Source organism: Electrona antarctica (genome assembly GCF_951216825.1).
Source record: "Electrona antarctica genome assembly, chromosome: 7".
Classification (NCBI taxonomy): Eukaryota; Metazoa; Chordata; class Actinopteri; order Myctophiformes; family Myctophidae; genus Electrona; species Electrona antarctica.
The window spans coordinates 25,643,115-25,662,728 of record NC_136812.1 but is presented as its reverse complement, the minus strand read 5'-3'; the positions used below and the strand labels follow the sequence as shown (position 1 = coordinate 25,662,728).

The 19,614-nt window shown below is 44.1% G+C and overlaps 1 protein-coding gene across 1 annotated transcript in view; it reads right to left on the bottom strand.

Moving 5' to 3' along the window:
- Positions 1-19,614, bottom strand: part of fcho1 (FCH and mu domain containing endocytic adaptor 1) — a 55,272-nt gene that overhangs the window by 7,114 nt on the left and 28,544 nt on the right. The window contains exons 8-24 of the mRNA XM_079506344.1: positions 18,669-18,767; positions 16,618-16,714; positions 16,007-16,118; positions 15,624-15,648; positions 14,090-14,150; positions 11,423-11,610; positions 11,060-11,084; positions 10,833-10,892; positions 9,525-9,576; positions 8,879-9,003; positions 7,585-8,640; positions 6,575-6,681; positions 5,581-5,779; positions 4,895-5,009; positions 3,457-3,612; positions 2,829-2,961; positions 1,373-1,569 (exon numbers count right to left, since the gene is read on the bottom strand). Of these exons, the coding sequence (XP_079362470.1) occupies positions 1,373-1,569; positions 2,829-2,961; positions 3,457-3,612; positions 4,895-5,009; positions 5,581-5,779; positions 6,575-6,681; positions 7,585-8,640; positions 8,879-9,003; positions 9,525-9,576; positions 10,833-10,892; positions 11,060-11,084; positions 11,423-11,610; positions 14,090-14,150; positions 15,624-15,648; positions 16,007-16,118; positions 16,618-16,714; positions 18,669-18,767 (2,807 nt within the window). The remainder of the gene's footprint in view (positions 1-1,372; positions 1,570-2,828; positions 2,962-3,456; positions 3,613-4,894; positions 5,010-5,580; positions 5,780-6,574; positions 6,682-7,584; positions 8,641-8,878; positions 9,004-9,524; positions 9,577-10,832; positions 10,893-11,059; positions 11,085-11,422; positions 11,611-14,089; positions 14,151-15,623; positions 15,649-16,006; positions 16,119-16,617; positions 16,715-18,668; positions 18,768-19,614) is intronic.

The window sequence follows — 19,614 nt, the reverse complement described above, 5'->3', positions numbered from 1 at the left end:
CCCTGGGGCTTTGCGTTATCCTTAGCATAACCTTTGACTGTACAAGATGTAATAATAATCGTGTTAATAAAGTATTAAATAAATCCATTCCTTCATCTGTCTGTCGCAGTCATTTCTACATCCCTCCCACCCATTATTTCTGTCCCGTCTCTCTCACACTCACTCATTCTCTTCTTTCTTTTTTTTTTAATGTTTTTTTTTTGTGGCTTTCGCCTTTATTTTATATTTTTTATGGAGGGACAGACAGTAGGCTGACAGGAAATGGGGAGAGAGATGGGGGGGAAGACATGCAGTAAAGGCCACTCATTCTCTTCTTAATCAGCGAGGATATTTTTATCCAGCATAGTCAGTTTTCTTTTTTGCAGATTTTTTCTTTTCTTTTTTTAGACCCTAATTATTATGTTTACCCAGACAGAAAAAAATAAAAACTGCCAAAAATGTACCGGTCGATTTTCTGCCGATTTCTTTCTTCTTTTTTTTGCCCATCTAGTTTAGAACTTCGACCACAGCTACTGTAACCCTGACCTTCAAAGTGTGTGGGGGGGGGGGGGGGGGGGGGTCTCCAGCCAAATTAGTTATTTGAAAATCGCCAATCTAAAAGCTCCCAAAGTACCACAATGCAACACGTTGTGACCTTGTAGATCTACGGAGCCCCTGAATGGCCATGCATTCAAAATATATTTTATCTTGTCCGTACAAGATAATATCTCTTCCGTACAAGATAATATCTCTTCCGTACAAGATAATATCTCGTCCGTACAAGATATTATCTCGTCCGGACAAGATATTATCTCGTCCGGACAAGATAATTATTATCTCGTCCGGACAAGATAATAATTATCTTGTCCGGATCTGCTATTTTCAAAGCAATCTTTTTTTTCTTTCTAAATCTTTTATTTCACGATTTTGCAACCCATTTTTTCACCCAGTGTCAATTATTTAATGTAATCCTGGGCGCTACACTTCCTCTGCCAACCTGGGGGGGGCAGCGGACTGACCTCACAGGACTCACGGGTTAGCCTGGATTCCAGCCTGCTTGCTACGTTCAGCTGAGTTTTATTTCTCACTTCGCTTCTCGTGACAAAACAAATTCCCGGAACGCAGCGAATCAGGCTCATATAGAGCGCTCCCGCCGGTCTTATGACAGCCACTGCAGGTGTGGTTTTGAGGACAACTGCTTTGAATTGCTATTATTGTTCACACCCAACCAAGGATTATATATTTCAAGGGCGAGAGATCACAATACAAATCTTGAGCATTCTTCCTCCACTCTGGGAGAGAAACAGCATCTGAAAGTTTGATGGTGTATTTTTACACGTCTATATATATATATATTCATTTGGGGGGGGGTCCTTGCTGAAGCTTCCCTCACCAGGATGCAGGGGGCTGGCACTGCAGGTCTGTGGCGGTGTGGTCCAGGGGCAGCAGCACCTGCACAGCAGTGAGCTGGGTGGAGGGCGCTGTGGCTGGGCAGCAGTGGTAATCCAAAGAGACCCGGGTCACAGTGCCGCTGCGCTGGCATTCAGCCGACAGCAAGAGAGGAGCCCGGCCCGGGTCCTGGGATGACACCTAAAGGGAGATTAAAATAAATTGTTACACTTTAGCAAAGAACTGCTGAATATAAATGAAGGTGAAAATGAAAAGGTGTCAGGCTACAGAGTTTGCGAGTTAGTGATGTAAATACACTGATATTCATGTTAGTCGTTTTGCACATAGATACGTAACTTTTGAACACTTGAAAAAATTTGTTTAGGGCAGGTGCAAAACTCATTAAGTGAATCATTCTGTACACATACAATTTATGTGCAGATCTCTTAATCCAGAGCGATTTACATTAAGCAAGAACAAAAAGCATGGCAATACATCACATACATAAAAAGTAGTTGTGAAACATGCGTAAGCTAAGAACGTAACAGTGGAATATCTATATAATGCAACTATACATATAAACTATACATACTATACTATACTATATACTATAAAGTGCTATGACTACATAAAATGCAATTCTAGTGCAGTCTACGTAACATGCTATAAGTCTGTATAAAATGCTATCTAAGTCTACATAAAGTGCTATCTAAGGGGCTAGGGCAAGTGCTACGGGCCATGATGGAGTCTGAAAAGGTGGGTTTTCAGACTATGGCAGAAGATTGGGAGTGAGGCTGCAGTTCTGATTGTAATGGGAAGTGCATTCCATAGTTTTGGAGCCAGAAGGGAGAAGAGTTTGTGAAGTGTGGAGCATTGTCCCGGCGTTACCATGATGAGAGCATTTAAATATTTTTACAGAGCAGGACTGGGATCTGTTTAATTTCAATTTGATCAGAGTAGTGGACTTTTACAGATTTGTCAAAAATCCGCTATTATATTTTCAGGTACTCCGTCTGGGGTAAGTACATAGTTACGTGCCACCGGAAATGGTAAATAGTTCATTTATATAGCGCCTTTATCCAAGGCGCTTTACATTGCATTACATTCACACCGATGGCAGAGGAAACCATGCAAGGAACCAGCCTGCACATTGGGAGCAATTAGGGGTTGAGTCTTGCTCAAGGACACTTTGACACTAACTCTGGGGGAGCCCGCGATCGCCATCTGGCTGCTCTACCTGATACTCTAGCCCTGAGCCACTGCCAACCCGGAGTGAATGCCATATCTCAGGAACGCAAAGTTTGCAAAGTTTCACGCTGTTCAGTCCAACGGTGTTGGAGATTAGATGCTCGCGTACGGATACACACAGAGATGGATAGGAATGCAAACATAATCTCCCTGGCAGAGACAACAATCACGTCAGTCATGTCAAATGTGAACACTGTTAGCGGTACACTGACCTGGTACTTGAGCAGGCCTACGTTATAGTAGGAGGCCTGGGGGTTGAGTTCAGCCTCTCTCTGTAGGTAGAGCTGGAGAGCCTGCATGTTGAACCAGAAGTCCCTGGTGTTTGGGTCACTTTGAGATGGATCACTGTAGACACAGATATTGGAGGATTGACCATTGACTTTAGTTTCAACCTGGTGAAAGCTAAAGTAAGCTCACAGCGCGTTGCATCGCAACCTGTTATGAGCTTCTAGATCGGCTATTTTCACGACTTGTTCGGGTGACGAAGAATATAGAATATATATTCTGCCTATTAATAGCACCCACTGCTCCTAATAGTTAGGATGGGTAAATGCAGAGTGGTCTAGTTTAGTAGTTTCACATACTGTATGTATATACAAATCTACAGTAACAAAAATATCCCAAGGGGGACTAAATTATTATTATTATCATCATTACTATTATATTTTTAAGTCTTAAGTGGTTAAAACTACATTACAACTTTTGAACATCCATGTTCTCAACATTATTATCTACACACTGGATGGATAATTTGCTCAGATACTGTACATACAGAGACATGCAAACCCACAGCAGTGACAATCATGTATTGCAGACACACGCAAAACATTTTACCAGTACCTGTAAAGCAACTTTTGATTGGGCAGAAAGTGATCCACCCTGGAAATATTAAGCAATCGGAAGCTGAGGACAGGAGCGTTAGGGTTGGCTGTGAAGATACGAGTGATGCCTGCAGGGAAGGACATGGTCAGGTCTCCTGTGATCTTCACAAGGCAGCTGGAGGATGGAAAAAGCACACCACACACACACACACACAAGATGCATTCAAATATCGCAGGAAAATAAGCAGTTAGATTCTATTTTGAACAAATCCACATTCTTTCAGGCTTAGTGGGTCTGGGCCTAGGTCAGATTCTTGCTCGGTGACGGTCTCTTACTTGTACAGGGGTGCAGCACAGAGACTCTCATACATGTCAGAGTAAAGGAAGTTTTACTTCCTTGACTCCATTGTACATCATCCGGCATACACTACTATGGAACTGTTCAAAGCCAGTGATGGAATCATGGGACAAAATCTCAGCCATATATTTCATTCAGGACTCAATTAGCCCTTCACTAAATCCCACCCCAAAAAGTGATTGTCCAATGCCAATGCAAATAGATTAGCAACTGTTGCTATGCAGGTCAAGCCTTTTCCACCTCATAGCTGTCAATGTTATTTTGCATGGCTGTGTTGTTGAAAATACTGTATACACGGCTTAACGTCGAGAAAGTTACACGACTGACCCACCCAGGTGAGGGCAATAATACTAATGACCTTAGTCTTACCATGCAACATGAAAACTCCTGTCTGGTGGTCGTTAAAAGTTGATTTCTCCCTCTTATCTATCTGTCATTTCCTTGTATTTCTAGTTTATTTAAATATGGCAATGGTTGACTAGATTTAGAATACATTTCGATGCTCTTGCTACTGAAATGATTGATTATTTATATGGATAAATCCCGTCATTTAACATGCATCTCTATGGGGGAGAAGGACAGCTTGCCCTGTCTCCTCGCTGCTAACGTGCCTATTGGACAAGGACGGGTTGGGGAGGGACTTATCAGAGTCACCAATTCACACCAACAGATACAGAGTGAGAGATAAAGTGGAGTTGTCGTTTAATACCCCAAACAGCCATAGCCTCTGGCCAAATAGCCATTGCCAGAGGCCATTTAGCTACACTTATGAAAAAAAGTCAACAAACTAGAATTCAGTTTGAAACAAAAATGTAACTACTGCCCAACAATGAATGCTGTAGGGTTCTAGTGTTGAGGATATTTTGGAACGTAACAGCTACGTTATAAGAAACGCTATGTAATAACTTAAAAATACGTAGCGGTAATATATATTACAATGCATTTCCACTGTTGTAACAAAAACACATGGATTGTTTTATCAAAAATACCTTTTGTTTAATTGAAAACATTTCACAGTACGTTTCAGTCATTAAGGACAAAACATATGCTCCAAGGTATCTTCTACTAATCAACTAGTTAGAATTGAAAAAGTCCTGACCGGTTATGTTGTCCACCCTTGAAGTAGGCGTTGATGTATTCCGTTATGGCCGTTGCCACCGGCCAAGCCTCCTGGGTACTGAGGGAGATGGGGCTCGGACCTCGCGACAGGTGCACTGTGGGTAGTGGTAGTGTAGTATATTGCAATAATGTAAGTCAACAGCTATAAAGCACAAAAGTCCTGAGGTTTGAGGGTGACTCAGGGTTACTGATATGTATATAGTCACTGTCGGGCAGTAACCTTTTTTCTATCAGTGCTATTGGACACCCTTTATGAAATAACTGTGGGTTTTACAAATATTTAACCATTGAAAAGTCTCAAACTGTTGGTCAAATCATCTAACTCCAACTTGTGGAGTTAGGTGTTTTTTCTCCGATTGATTGGAATGAAGTCAGACGGAAAAAGTCTCTCCACATTAATTTTCAAAAACCTCTCAACTTAAGATATATTTGGCTAAAGTGATAATAATAATGTAAGGACACCTTCAAGTATCATACAATGTATAGTCATCATACAAACATTGATTAGTCTAAAAAATGTTTTCTTTTTTCCCCGAAAAGCCAATATTTTGGTTTCTGCAGAGATATGCATACTGTAACAATTTAGCCTGGAGTCAAGGGAAAAATATATCTACAGAGGTATTACTAATAGTTAAATTACATTTTATTTAAGCTTAGATGACTTACTATGTCTTTGGGGGACTTCCTGGTGCTGGAATGGTACCGGTGAGGCCTGCCCCCCTCTGGCAGGGCTGGGGGCACGGTTCTGGGCCCCCCACTCATTTTCCCTGGTGGTCTGGGGCCCCCATTCACTGGGGCTGGAGGACGAGGAGGAGGTGAGGGGAGGACTGGGCTCCGGCAGAGGAGAGGAGCACAGTGACCTGGACTGGAACACACAGGAAACAAACAGGTTAGTGTGGCATTTTTATTTATTTTTGACTTTGTTTTCAAATTTCAAGTAAGTTTTAGTTTATTTCTAAAGGGGTTTTGCCATTTATTTATTTTGTTTTTTCTTTGTAATATGGAATGGTCAGGGGCAAGATTCAACAAGGTCAATAAAATACTTCCTAGATAGATGCATTCTCTCTCCCACAGACAAGCAATAAGAAGACGAGTCCAAGCTCCTTCACAACCAATCTGTGATAGATACTCAAGTCACTCACAGCCAATCAGTATTCATGCATGCACACGTCAGTTCATTATAATTAAAAATAAAAGTGAATCGAAGTGGCAATTTATTTGGCAATTACAGACAGTTCAGTGTTGACCATTTCATAATAGGCTGTAGATGGCCACGTCCTCATGTTTTTACATTAATAGGATTAAAAGTTGAGATTTCAGATGTAGCCAGGTCAACTCTGACCTTGTGTATAAACTATAGCGAGTTGAATCTTGATGTGTGCCAATAAAAAAAGTGGAAATGCAGGTTCTTCCTCCATTGATTTTAAATGTAGGATGTGCTACCTTTTTGGGATTCTTTTCCCAAATTTAAATTCCTTCTTTTGATATGTATACTGGATTTGGGTCTAGCACTCCACTGAGAAAACCCATTGTTGATGTGCAACCTCTTTTTCTTATCTAATATAAACAGGCTACACGACCTAGAGACTGACCTAGCCGGACACAATGCCTAGCCGGACACAAATAAATATAATGTCATAGTAAAAGGGCATAGGTTTACTCTCTCGCAGCCGCTGAGTCGGCCTGAGGTTCTCCTGGCCCGGGTCGGCCTTGGGGGGGCAGCCACAAGCACCTCAGCACTGTCCTGTCTGAAGCCGTGCTTGGAACCTGCGTAGTAGGCAGAATTAGACGGCCAGAAAGACAAAGACAGGAACAATCTGAATGAAACGGTAAAAAAACAAGATCAAGAGGCAGCTATGTTGTAAAAGTCAAAGGGTTGCGTTCAGAGCCCTGTTGGGTCTACATGGCCAGATGAGACGGCACCACAGGTAGGAATGGAGGATATTCCACTTGTATTGATTCAGCAGAACACACACAAACAGCACAGTACTACTACTGTGAACAGGGTATTTCAGACTGGTTTGATATTTGCATACACAAATCAGAGATATTATTATGAAGGTAGTCTGGCTTTAGAGAATGTACGCTTATATCATCAGTTACATAATATGTAATTGATGATATAAAGCGTACATTTTGTAATATATATTGACCTCATATTATGACCTCAATCAACTCTAGGGTGACTGCATGATTCAGCAAGTTCAAGAATTGTATATGAATGCCTCGACTAAATTAATGGCATTTTCTTGAACAATTAACACCATGAAGTGTTTCACTAAGTGGGCGCAGTACTAATGAAATAGTCTTGCATTCTAATATATTACTATGTTTAAATTAACCCATTTTGTCCTGAGATCAGATTCTAAAAATGACTTCTACATCCTGAAAAAGCTATGTTTCTATGTCAGTCGTTCTTCGATTTTTCAAAAATAAAAACGATACAAGCTCATAGCGCACCACTCGGTGGCGCGCTATGAGCTTGTAGATCTGCTATTTTTCAATAGCTAAAGCATAACATAATGCTAACACCAAAAGGGGTTCCCGCCCAAAATGGCTTAAGAAGCTAAGGACGTTTGAGTGATTTGATGATATTCAATCAGAGATAAGTACCCTTGTGTGGGCCCATATTGCAGGGCAACTGAGCATTATTCAATCAGAGATAAGTACCTTTGTGTGGGCCCATATTGCAGGGCAACTGAGCATTCAGATCCAGGCAGTCTTGATCTTTGTCTGTCGAAAAACAAAGGTCCTCCTGCGGCCCAGAATGCCGTGTGAGGGGCGGGGCATTCCTGCGCGGCTCACTGTCTGATGAACGATGCTTCCTCCTCTCGCCTCCCTCCTCCTTGGCGGTAGAGCCGCTGAGGGCCTGAGCCCCCGAACCAGGACCACCCTCACTGAAGGGGTTGTGGACAGAGTTCCAGTGGCCCGGCTCCTTCTTGGGCTGGGCTGGAGGTAAAGAGCCACAGCTGGCACTTGAAGCCAGTCTGTTGCCGGTACCATTGCTGCTATTGTTGTGAGGAGGCGTGATCACAGACACAGCAGCTAGAGTTGACTGATGTGTGGGACTGCCAATCATAGTTATGGCAAACGGGTCGTCAGGAGACAATGGCGGTGGGGCGCTCCTGTCACGTTTTCTGTCTCGCTCTTTACGATTGGAGGTAGACGACGACGAGGCGGGGGCAGGGAGAGTCTTGGTATCCGAGAGCGTAATGGAGAATGGGTCCTTGCGCACTTCTATCCCCCTGCCTTCCCGGGTAGGGCGTGGTGCTGTGGGTGCCCAGGCGTCAGATGGCGGCAAGGTCTCCGGGGCAATCGTCCTCTCAAAAGCAGCCAAGAAGGGGTCCTCCGGAGGGATGTGTTTACAGTTCCACACAGACGCCTCTATCTCATGTTTGGGCAGGGACTGAGAGAAGGCAGGGAACCGCTGGGATGAGGGGTCCACGGATGAGGGGTCCACGGAGCGGGGCGGTGCCACCGACCAGACGCCTGAGGCGTCCTCCTGGGGCTGGGAGCTGCGTGCCGGAGAGGGGTCTCGGAAAGCGGAGAGAAATGGGTCTGAGGTTCGTCCACGACTGTGGGTCTGTTCTTTAGTCTGTGAAGTGGGAGGCCACGCCGCCCAACCCGTGGGTTCAGGAGAGGGCCCCAGGGTCTGATGGGACGGCGAGTCCAGTCCAGAATCCTCCACATTTTCAGGAGAGGAGGAATCAGATGAGAAGGCAGCATCTGGGAAACGCATGACACTGTATCAGCACAATACCAACAGAGAACACAACAACAAGATTGCATTGCAATTAATTTAACTCCAAGGGAAGATTACAGTTATATGAAACCCACCAAATTAAATCAACACTGGCCATTATGTTCCCCACTAAACTGCCATCCAACCACTTTACTCTTATCTTTTGTATTCTTCCCTTTATGAAAATGGATTCGAAAATGAAATGGAGGGAATTTAACGTACATTCGGATGGACCAAAAGTACTTTGCTCTCTGAGTTGTTCTCGTCCGGCAAAGCTTTTGGACTTGAACGCTGACTCCAACGGAGGTCCAAACAGACTGTCTGATCCAGATACTGTAGAGTTCAACCTAAGTAAAGAAGCAGAATTCATTTCAGGTAGGACAGAGTGAATGTGAGCGATTGTGTAGAAGACTGTAGAGTGAACAAAGGATGATGGAAGACAGATACAATAAGATAAAGAGTTCATGTCACACTCGTGTTACACTGCACAATACCACTGGGGGCAGATGGCATGGGTGTGTGTGGGGGGGGGGGGGGGGGGGGGGAGTTAAGAGAGGAAGTCACAGAGAGACAGGAATGACTTAGCAAAGCAACTGAGCCACAGCAAAACAATCAGGAAAGAACAAACAGGGCTAAAGGGTTCGAGGGGAAGAGTTGAGACAAGATGGCAGCAAGGACACAGTTTGATATGCACTTGAAAGACAACATGACAGGTGCAATCAAAAAAGACCCCCAACTGTACCCATCTCTCAACAACATGTTGATTAAAGACATCAATATGGAATGGATGGAGTTTAAAAGAGACTGATGGTGTCCTGTGAAAGAAGCAGACAGGAGAGCAAACAGAACAACAGATGGCGAGAGCTACCTGCTATGATCAGGACTGGAGGTGGACCTCCGTAGACCATCCTGTTCTCCATCTGCAAGGACACACGCACACGCACACGCACACGCACACGCACACACACACACACACACACACGGAATTTAATTGGAGCTTGTACCTTAATCAAATCTAATCAGCAACGGTGCGATTAGTCAGAGCTAAGAGGGGGGAGGGGGAAGGAGGGGACCATGGAGAGGTCTCATCTCTCCAGGTCTCCCTCCTTCCGAGAGAGAATACCCATCAACCATTACCTTCAGTGATAAATACCAGCCATTAGCATGGCCTCGCTTAGCACCACACCTCCACAGACACTTATATAACTGCTTTAATCACGCCCACGCTCATCCTTAATCACGTCTCCCCTGGAATCAATTCATGAGAGAGAGAAAGAGCGAGAGAGTGAATCTCTGCTCTGCTGTAAATAACTGCGGCTAGCAGCATCCCGCCCTCACCTTACCTACAGGAAGTGAGCTAATCTCTGGGTGATCAAGCATGGTTGTGGGAGCAGTAGCAGAGGGCTGGGTGGGAGTGAGAGGGCATCCATTCTTCCAAGGTCAGCCAACTATTTTACAGAGGAGGAATACGCGGGGGCTAAGCTAGCCAGAGGCAGAGAGACAGCAGCAGCAGCCTCCTCCTCACTGAACCAATGATGCATGAATGAGTGTCTGGGTGTGAGGGGACATGAACACAATAAAAGCTGGAGCGTTCAATTAACAAACCAAGTGTAAAAATGAACCCTATGAAATAAACACTCCAGATTGTACCATTACGGGTCCATTTTGAATACTCCAGATTTTACAGTGTAGTGGTACATTGGCATAAGACAACGTCAACGGTACTCCCAATGTTACTGCAGTTCCTGCCAACAGTCTTCTCTGCCCCGGTTCTCATTATCATAAACAGTCTCATAAAGCCAAGATGTCATGCTAGTTTTTTGTTTGTTTGTTAAAGTAGTCCACTGCACAATTAAAAGCGATGCGTGGATATAGATTTTTAATGAACCCATTTAGAACTGGAAAGCCTATAGGTTGTTATACGTATAACAACGAAGTTTCAAATTTGTATGTTCTTTTTGTAAAGTAAAGCCCTACTTCATGCACAAAAGTAGCACAAAGTTTAAATCGTTTTTAGCCCCTCCTATCGAAGGTCTTAAAAGGTCAAATGGAGGCTGCCTCATTTCTTGTGCCCATTACAACCTCAGATAAACAACAATAGTAAAACAGAGGAGGAAGCACGTTTGTGCTGGGGAGCCGGAGAAGAAAACGAAAGTAAAGTCAAAGAGAGACTAACCCCTGTGAGAAGCACCCTCCCCCTCTCCTTCTGAACGGCCTCCTGCTGTACTGGAGTTTCCTTAAGTGTAGAGACAGGAGACAACTGATATCAAATGGCAACGCAGATAAAGCAAACTGTATTACCGATATTTATATTCATTCAATGTTTATAAAAGTAAATAAATGCATTTACATCCCTTACAAATATACCCTTTGTCTTTACGAGGAAAGAAGCAAGAAACTTACTGGAGAGATGTCGCTTGACTGACACCTGAAAGTCAAACATTGCAAAGGGAAGAGTTTAATACAATGAACTTTCGTTTAATTCAAATTGCAAGATTAAATTCTAAACTGTTAGACAGTAAAGTCCAGACTTCCGCTGTAGTCTAGCTTTTTAAGAAGAAGTTAATTGTTTTGGAGTAAACTATTGAAATCACTGTACAGTTTGGATTATTGCTTTTGTGAATTTAAGTGAAGACACTGTGATGATGAATAGCATGCCAGTGGTGCTACCAAAGGAGTCCATATGGAGCCAGTTTTGCAGTCAGACAACAGATGCCCTGACAAACTATGGCACACACGCACACGCACACATAACAGTTTCCATACCGCTCTGTTGGGAGGCAGTGTAAGAGCCCCCACAGTGGCTTTCAGCTCCTTCTCGGTGGCAGCAGAATTGTTGCGGCTGCTGCTGGCTACCGGTCGGATCTGGATGTGGAACTTCTTGGGCTCCTCGTCGTCAAAGTCTGAGTCGCTAGAGTAGAAGTTGTTGTCCTTCTCCTTCTCCTCAACACAGCGTATATGGAGAACAGCAGAGGGTCAAGGAACACAAGCTTGTGAAAAACAATTTAGCTTTGAGTGGACACGGCGACTGTCTGGCGCCCTGTGTTTTTATATAAGGTGTGAGTGTGGGCGTAAAACACTGAAAAACATTGCTGGAGCGAGAGCAAGAGAAAACCATTAAAGGAAGAGAAATGAGGAAAACATGTCTGCTGCTAGGTAATTTCTTAAGTCTCCCAGGGCTTTGTACTTCCTCTCCCTCTACCTCTAAACTAAACTAAATCTCTTTCTAAGGTTCATGTGGTTTAAAAGGACAGACATCTCGTAAGAAAACCACTCATGGGCTCAGAGGGGTAAAATGAAATATAAAACAATTGCACATGGCCACAAACGCATCAGACAGTGGATTATTTGCCAGCAGGCAAGAATGTTATTATACCTTGACTCGTTGGTGGATATTGCTATTTGGACACACGCTGCAATCCCCATGTGGAAAGACAAGTGTAATTACATCTTTGGGGGACTAATTAGATTAGGATGACCAAGAAACAATGAAAGAAGGCAGAGCAAAATGTCTACATAGGTGTGAGTACACATACAATATGAATAGACACAAATAAAGTACAACTCATAGCTCAGATGTGCGCGATTGCACTCACACACAAAAACCACACAGAATAACATAAGTGCACCAAATGTGCTTGACGTAACGTTACCGTTTTGTCAAAGAGCCAACTATAACATCTTGTTGTTGTGTGTGTGTGTGTGTGTGTGTGTGTGTGTGTGTGTGTGTGTGTGTGTGTGTGTGTGTGTGTGTGTGTAATTTGGTTTGGTAAAGCAGATAATGAGGGACAGATACAGCATTGGTATACATATTGTTCGTCGAGTTACACAATAGTCTGACAGCAAACATGCTTTTGTTGTTCAAAGTGGGAAATTTGGTATATATATATATATATATTTTTTTTTTTTATTGGCCTGAATTCATGAATCCACCTGCTGACCGGCTGTGAGCATTGAGCAATTGAGCATTGAGCAAAAGGTCTCCCCAAGTTCGCTTGTTGGACTTGTGGGGATCCAGTTGGTTGGCAGTGCTTGACCTGAGGGAGCACCTTGGTGGTGACACCGTACAGGAGGCTATTGCAGTAGCCGAGTCTGGATGTGATAAAGGCATGAATGAGTGTCTCAGCGGCGGTGTGTGATAGCATGGGACAAAGGCGGGCGATGTTGCAGAGGTGGAAAAAGGCAGTTTCGGTGATCTGGTTGACATTGGGCTGGAAGGAGAGGGTGGCAGGGATGACACCGAGGTTGCGGACTTTGGTGGAGGGTTATATGTGACTATAACATTAACAACCTATATAAGGAAAAGTTTTCTAAATTTCAATATGCTATAAGTAGCATGTGACAATGGAATGGATGGAAATACAATGGAAAATACACTGCCTGTTTTTCAATGGCCACCAGATTCAATGTCTTCACTTCTGAAATGTGTGGTTAGAATAAGTCGTTAGAATAATTTTGCACCTACCTACTGTACTATATCATTAAAAGGCAGAAAAGTCCAACAAAATATCTTTATATATACTTTTATAAGCATTTACTTGCAATCTACCATTTCACAAGTGAAACACATTTAATAATCGATACTAACAAAGTGTATGCTGCTGCCCCCCTCACCTCCCTCGAATTACTTTATAAATAACTCCTTTTAAATGTCTGTCTCACAGTCTCACGTAATGGTCTACTCAGCTAATGGTCTGATAGTGTTTAATTGACTTGTAGATGTTCCTCTAGTCTACACTACACTACATGTCAGTGAGTGGGCTTAATATTACTTATCTTTGAAGAAAGAAGTATTCTCTAAATGATTGCATGGCATGGCAATGCACCAATGTTTTTGAGTGGTGCTAGCCACTCCAAGGAACAGCAATGTGTGTCCGTCCCCATGTATGCATGTCTAAATGAGTACGGCAATAGCGTTGGTTGACCACCAAGTGTCACTGTTGAGCAGCCTAACAAACAGCACACACACTTGCTTATGACAGTCCATCGTTGTCGATGATGACTTCATATCTCCTGGGGGAAGGGGGGGTTTCATGCGCTCATGCCATCTCATGTGGCTGTGAAGACCAATTACTGATCTGCACACTTTTCCACATGTGGGGCAGGTGTGTGTTGAACCTGGTTGGACAGTTCTTACAGCATGCTCATGCCTGCGCTTCGCTGCACGTCTCAGGGATGTCTTCACCTCCAGTTGGCCGTAGAGGACCTGTTGAGGTAGATGAACTGCATTTGCACACAGTTTTGTTATTAGTGAGCATGTGAAGGTGCGTCATACTGTGCACAGTTGTAAATGGTAAATAAAGGTGTGGTGAAAGAAGTGGTGGTTAGCGATATGACCCGCCGCTAGCAAGAAATGTAGGTGATATGAAATGATTATGGCATAAATGAGAGTTTCACAGTACAAGCCCTGTAAGAAAAACTGTGAAAGGATATCATTCTGATTGCTGTCGGCTCGGATGACAAATCCTTCATCGTCCACTTCCAGGGGCGAGTTCTGTATGGGCACGGACACACACACCACACACCACACACCACACGCCACACACCACACACACCACACACCACACACAGCTGTGTCAGCAAGATGGAGACCTACTACTACTGTAGCACCTCAGCTGCCTCTCTTACACATTATCCATTTGGAATTAGATTTGTATTGGATTTAGTGTAAAAAGTGTAGCATGCCATCACAGCAGTGTATCGCTTTATCTGGCCAGAACATTCTGAGAGCAACACAAGTGAGCTTAAGTCACTACTACAGCCATCACAGCCAGACTCTATAGATAACAGATCAAGCTTGTGAACAATGCTCCCAGTGATGATGGAAAACACAGGAAAACCAACTTCTCTAGTCAATCCAGGGATCAATTACTGAACATTAAGCCAATTAAGTGGCTGACATTAACAGTGTTGACACAATTAACAAACTGGCAATGCTGCCCAACAAGCAGCAGCTACTGCTTCAACACCATGAACCCAATGACAGTGTTGCAGTTTTCTTCACTGTAATTCAACTATTTTGTTATAGTTTGTTATTAACAGTAGCCTATTTAATAGTACTTTAATTAAAAACGTCCCTTTTTTAGCAGTTAGCATGTGATGTCAACCTTGTTGTTTTCCGTTTGGTTGGGGTTCTCTGCCATAGGACTACATGAGGAATAAATACTAATAGACATCTAAAACTAGTCTCTTAAGCCAGACAACTCTACAACAACCTTGGAATGCTACCGCAAAAACAACGACTTCCGCCTCCTAAAAGTCAAGCACAGCTGTCATCTGTTTGACATTCTATTTACAAGAATATATTAAATCCCTTTAAAATATATTTTTTAATTTAAAAAAATTAAGCAGCAAGTACATAGGCCTTGATTTTGGAAGCATTTGAAAATGGTGTGAGCCAACACAATTACAGATCCAGGGGCCCCAGAGAGATGTTTGCGCTCCAGTCTGTTACAAAGCCTCCTGGGAGCTGCCTCACACACACGTGCTGTTACACGTAAGCAAGCAAGCAAGCATGCACATTAGCGCACAGTGCCGCACACACACACACACACCTTACCTCAGAAGCCCCTTCCTTCTCAGAAGGCCCAGAATAAAGTGGGTAACCCGACACGCTCAGTTGCGTCATTATCACTCACACACGACTGCCTGCTGCCTCTCACCCGCCTCCTCCCCTTTACAGGTTCTGGTAAAGCTCACTCAGGAAGCACAGAAATATACAAATGCAAGTCCACCCACAAACACACTACAGACAAACAAAAACACATGCAGGCATACACAAACCAAAGCCCCACACACAATGCTCCCCTACCCATCGACACTCTTCCTGCTCACATCCCAAACAAAATAAATGCACTCTAGACTAGATAGATCAGTGTGTAGGAGGGTGGAGGTTGCAAAGAACTGATAATTGGGTTGAGGGTTTTGGAGATGTAGTGTTTGGGTGTGAATTGTCCTCAATACTCACTGGAGCCTCTGTCACCGCGGAGTCTCTGTGAAGATACAGAGAAAGACAGATCAGGATTTAATATCAGAAGAGCCCTCTGTGTGTGTGTGTGTGTGTGTGTGTGTGTGTGTGTGTGTGTGTGTGTGTGTGTGTGTGTGTGTGTGTGTGTGTGTGTGTGTGTGTGTGTGTGTGTGTGTGTGTGTGTGTGAGAGAGTGAGTGAGTGAGTGAGAGACAGTGGAATGGATAAACGTACTAACCGTAACATTTTCTATCCACAGAAGATAATTCAAACTCAAAGTAAAGTTGGTATGAAATTGAGTGAGTGCAAGCGACCATGGGTGGGCTGAGTGTGAGTGAGTGAGTGTCATTTATGTGAAAACAAATGCTTGTGTGTTCCACTCACGTGGAGTCCTTGTCCCTCTTTCCCAGGCCAGGGATCCTGAAGGCTTTCCCTCGACTCTTCTTTACCCCCTCTGGCACCACAGCTGTCATGTACTCTTCAAAGCCCGCCAGAGCTACACAGCCAGCATTCAATCCCACAATAGACCCAGGCAAAGAAAAGGTAAGAAATAGAATGCATGCGCACCTCATACATACTCATGTTTTGAATTGATTTGTGTGTGAATGTATCAAGCACATTCAAGTTCTGAATACACAAATCAATTCAAAACATGAGTATGTGAGTGTGAACACTACTGCCCTGAGCAGCAGACTGTTAAGCATGTGGGTGTTTGTGATGAGTTTAATATTACATAAGCAGCAGAGATTGTTGTTTATCCTTTTTATTTCATGAGAAATGGCAGCCTTGACTAGAAACTAGGCAAATGGCTGACTCTAGAGCACTGCACGCATTCGCCTTTCCTTTGTAGGACAGGCGTGCTTGTTTTTCATCTCAGTGCTACCCTTGATGATCTCCTCAGAATCGTACCCTAACTATGGACACAAACGAGGTCACCTTTATTCATGAGTCTACCTACTACCATCCAACGAATATAACATACTAGCATAATGTACCTGGCCTGTCCTTGCCAGTGCCCTTCTGTTCTGCAAACTTCTGGATGAGGTTCTCTATGCCAATGTTCTCCACGTTCTGCTTGAACTCCTCATGAACCTGAGCACAGCAGACAAGGATGCACTGATACATTAGCAATAGCAACTAGCCAACCATGTGCTTGTCTAAAGGGCACCAATTCACAGAAAAGGTGCTTTCATCTTTTTCCTTAAAATTTTATCCCACGATTTTGCAACCCAGTTTTTTCACCCAGTGCCAATTATCTAATGTAATCCTGGGCGCTACACTTCCTCTGCCAACCTGGGGGGGTCAGCGGACTGACCTCATGCCTCCTTCTATGCATGAGGAGTCCAAGCTGCTTCTTTTCACCTGACAGGGGGGAATTTCCCTGGCCGGACGTAGCGCGTGGAAGGAACACGTTATTCCGACCAGTTCCTTTCCCCTCCATCAGGCGCCCCGGCTGGCCAGGGGGAGGTCGTTTTAGAGACCAGGATTACTGCATGTTTTTGTGAGGGTACCTACCCTAGGAGACACGGGGAGAACATGCAAACTCCACACAGAAAGGCCCTTTCGGTGAAAAGGTGCTTTCAGACGGGCATCGATTAACACAGACGTCGCCTGGATCAACGACAGATCTGCTCCAGGTCTGCTCAAGAGGGGCGCGACAACGCAAGCGTAAATCCAGAATCCAGGTCTAGTCAGTCGCTGGCGTGTGCACGAAACGAGCAAAATTGAACAAAATTGTCAATATATTTAGTCATAGTTTTAGTCATCATAGCTTAGTATTTATGTCGTTTTTATTCAGTTTCTCAGTGAAAAAAGGTAGTCGACGAACATTTTTCGTCATAGTTTTAGTCAACACTAGCACCAACCAACCAGTAGTCACAAGTGCAGTGACAAGGACACAATCGTCTGCCGACTTCCCAGTGTTCCCACCTGTGTACCCAGATCAGACAACTGCTGTTGATTTAGAACACTGCTGCTTGAAGGCCTTAAGGTGCGTTCACTTCAAACCTGAAGATATATATTTGTTTCCAGTCGCTTCAAACGCTTTGCAGGTCAGCATTGGTTAAAAACAAACAAAAAAAAGTCCCTTCGCTCGTGTCGTGCGCTGGTTGGCTGTAGACACAGTAATTTAACTTTGGGAGAGTAACCAAATAGACCCGCTCGTTCACCCAAGACGGCACGGTTCAATATATTTAACATCATTCCTGTTACGATATCATTTATGACTTGAGCAGCAAAACTAGTTCCTATGTAAGGGTTTTTTGTATATTGTTTTTTCCACTGTTGCAGAGTGCTGGTGGTCAGTTCAGTTGGAACTGGATGAATAAAAACCAAACAGCCAAAACATTTCCGAGGTTCCGGTCCGGACAACATCAAAGCTGATTGGCTGACTCAGGACGCGATACGTGGAGTCGGGGGGACGCGAAGGTCGCTTCAGTTGGATTTGTCCAGCCGGGGCGAAGATACCAGGCGGACGATCTGCGTCGCCCCGTTCGCGCAACTTCTCGTCTTTGCATTGACTTTGTATGTAATCACGCCGCTTTAACTATTCAGGTCTGAACGCAACTTTATAGTGCGTCCACACGGGCAGATACAAAAGATACAAAGGTGCAAAGATGCAAAGATACGCCGCATACTTGTCGCTGCATCTGTGTTGCTCACACGATCGTTGACGTCATCAAGCGTGTCGGAGGAAGCCGAGTTCCACAAGTGTCACTGACTGAAGTGCCAATAATCACGCTAAAGCACGCCCTATTGCATTGGTTTTCAACCGGTGGTCCGGGGACCACCAGTGGTCCTTGAGGCCGGTTCCAGGTGGTCCCCAGCTAAATGATGGAGAGTTGTAACCAAATGGACCCTTACAGATCTTTAACTCTTGAGAGCGTAAAATTTAGCCGCTACTACCACAATGCCCCATGCAAATTGCTACCTTAAGCCAGCCTAGCCAATAGCCTCAGTGAGCCTCATCAGCACAACAGCACGGGTTGAAGCACAAATAAACAAGTCTTCTAATGGAGATCCGAGATCTGTCTGGTCTTTGACATACCTGTCCAACCTGGACATGAGTGTCTTCTATGGAGTGGGAGTATCCCTTGATCAGCTGTTTCATCTGGCGAAGATGAGCCTCCTCGATCTCCTGGAACTTCTGCACACACAGACACATGCACAGACAAAAAATTAAATAACACACAAGCTATGAAGAATTGTAATTACTAATTCCACCATCTGCCACAGGTGGGCCTTTTTTCTCTTTTTCTTTTCCTCATTAACTCCAAAATAAGGACAAACAGTGCGTCCAGGTCTATGGAGGATTCAACACAATCACCAGGGAAGCATTCAGCCAAGAATGGAACCGGACGTTGCCAGGTAATAAGCTTGTGATAATTGGAATGGATTTAGTGTGTGTGGCCTCATTTGTCACAGTCGGAATCACACATACTGCGTTGATATTCCGGGCAGTGGCAGAGAGCGTGTGATTGTGCAGCACTCCGATGAGGCGCTTCGCCACATGATCCCTAGCGTCGCTATTCTGGGCATGTCATAAAAGGCAAACAATCAGCAAAAATAGCCAATCTACAAGCTTGTAGATTAGCCGTTGTCTGTGAAGAGACTTGCTTAACTACTACAAGCCGTCCGGTTGCTGGAGGTTGTACTGAGAAGCTCCCCGATGTGAATCGGTAAACCACCCTCTCTCCCCGACTACGCATCGTAGCCTCCAATGATCAATGATCTCTCCTCGTCAATTAGTATAAACAAGGTCCCCATTTTTCTAAACATGTGTGGCCGGTTTTTTATATGTCTTTGACTCTTTCTCCATCCCAGTCTGCCGGTTTGCCCTTGCTGTATTCGCCTTACTTCTGCTCCTCTGTGCAACCATTCCGAAATATGGACAGAGTGACCCTTGAATCCATCCTGATAATTGGATGGAAAAGATTCCAATCCTCATTTCACATAGAAGCAGACATGGGTTTTTTGCTAAAGATTTCCATGGT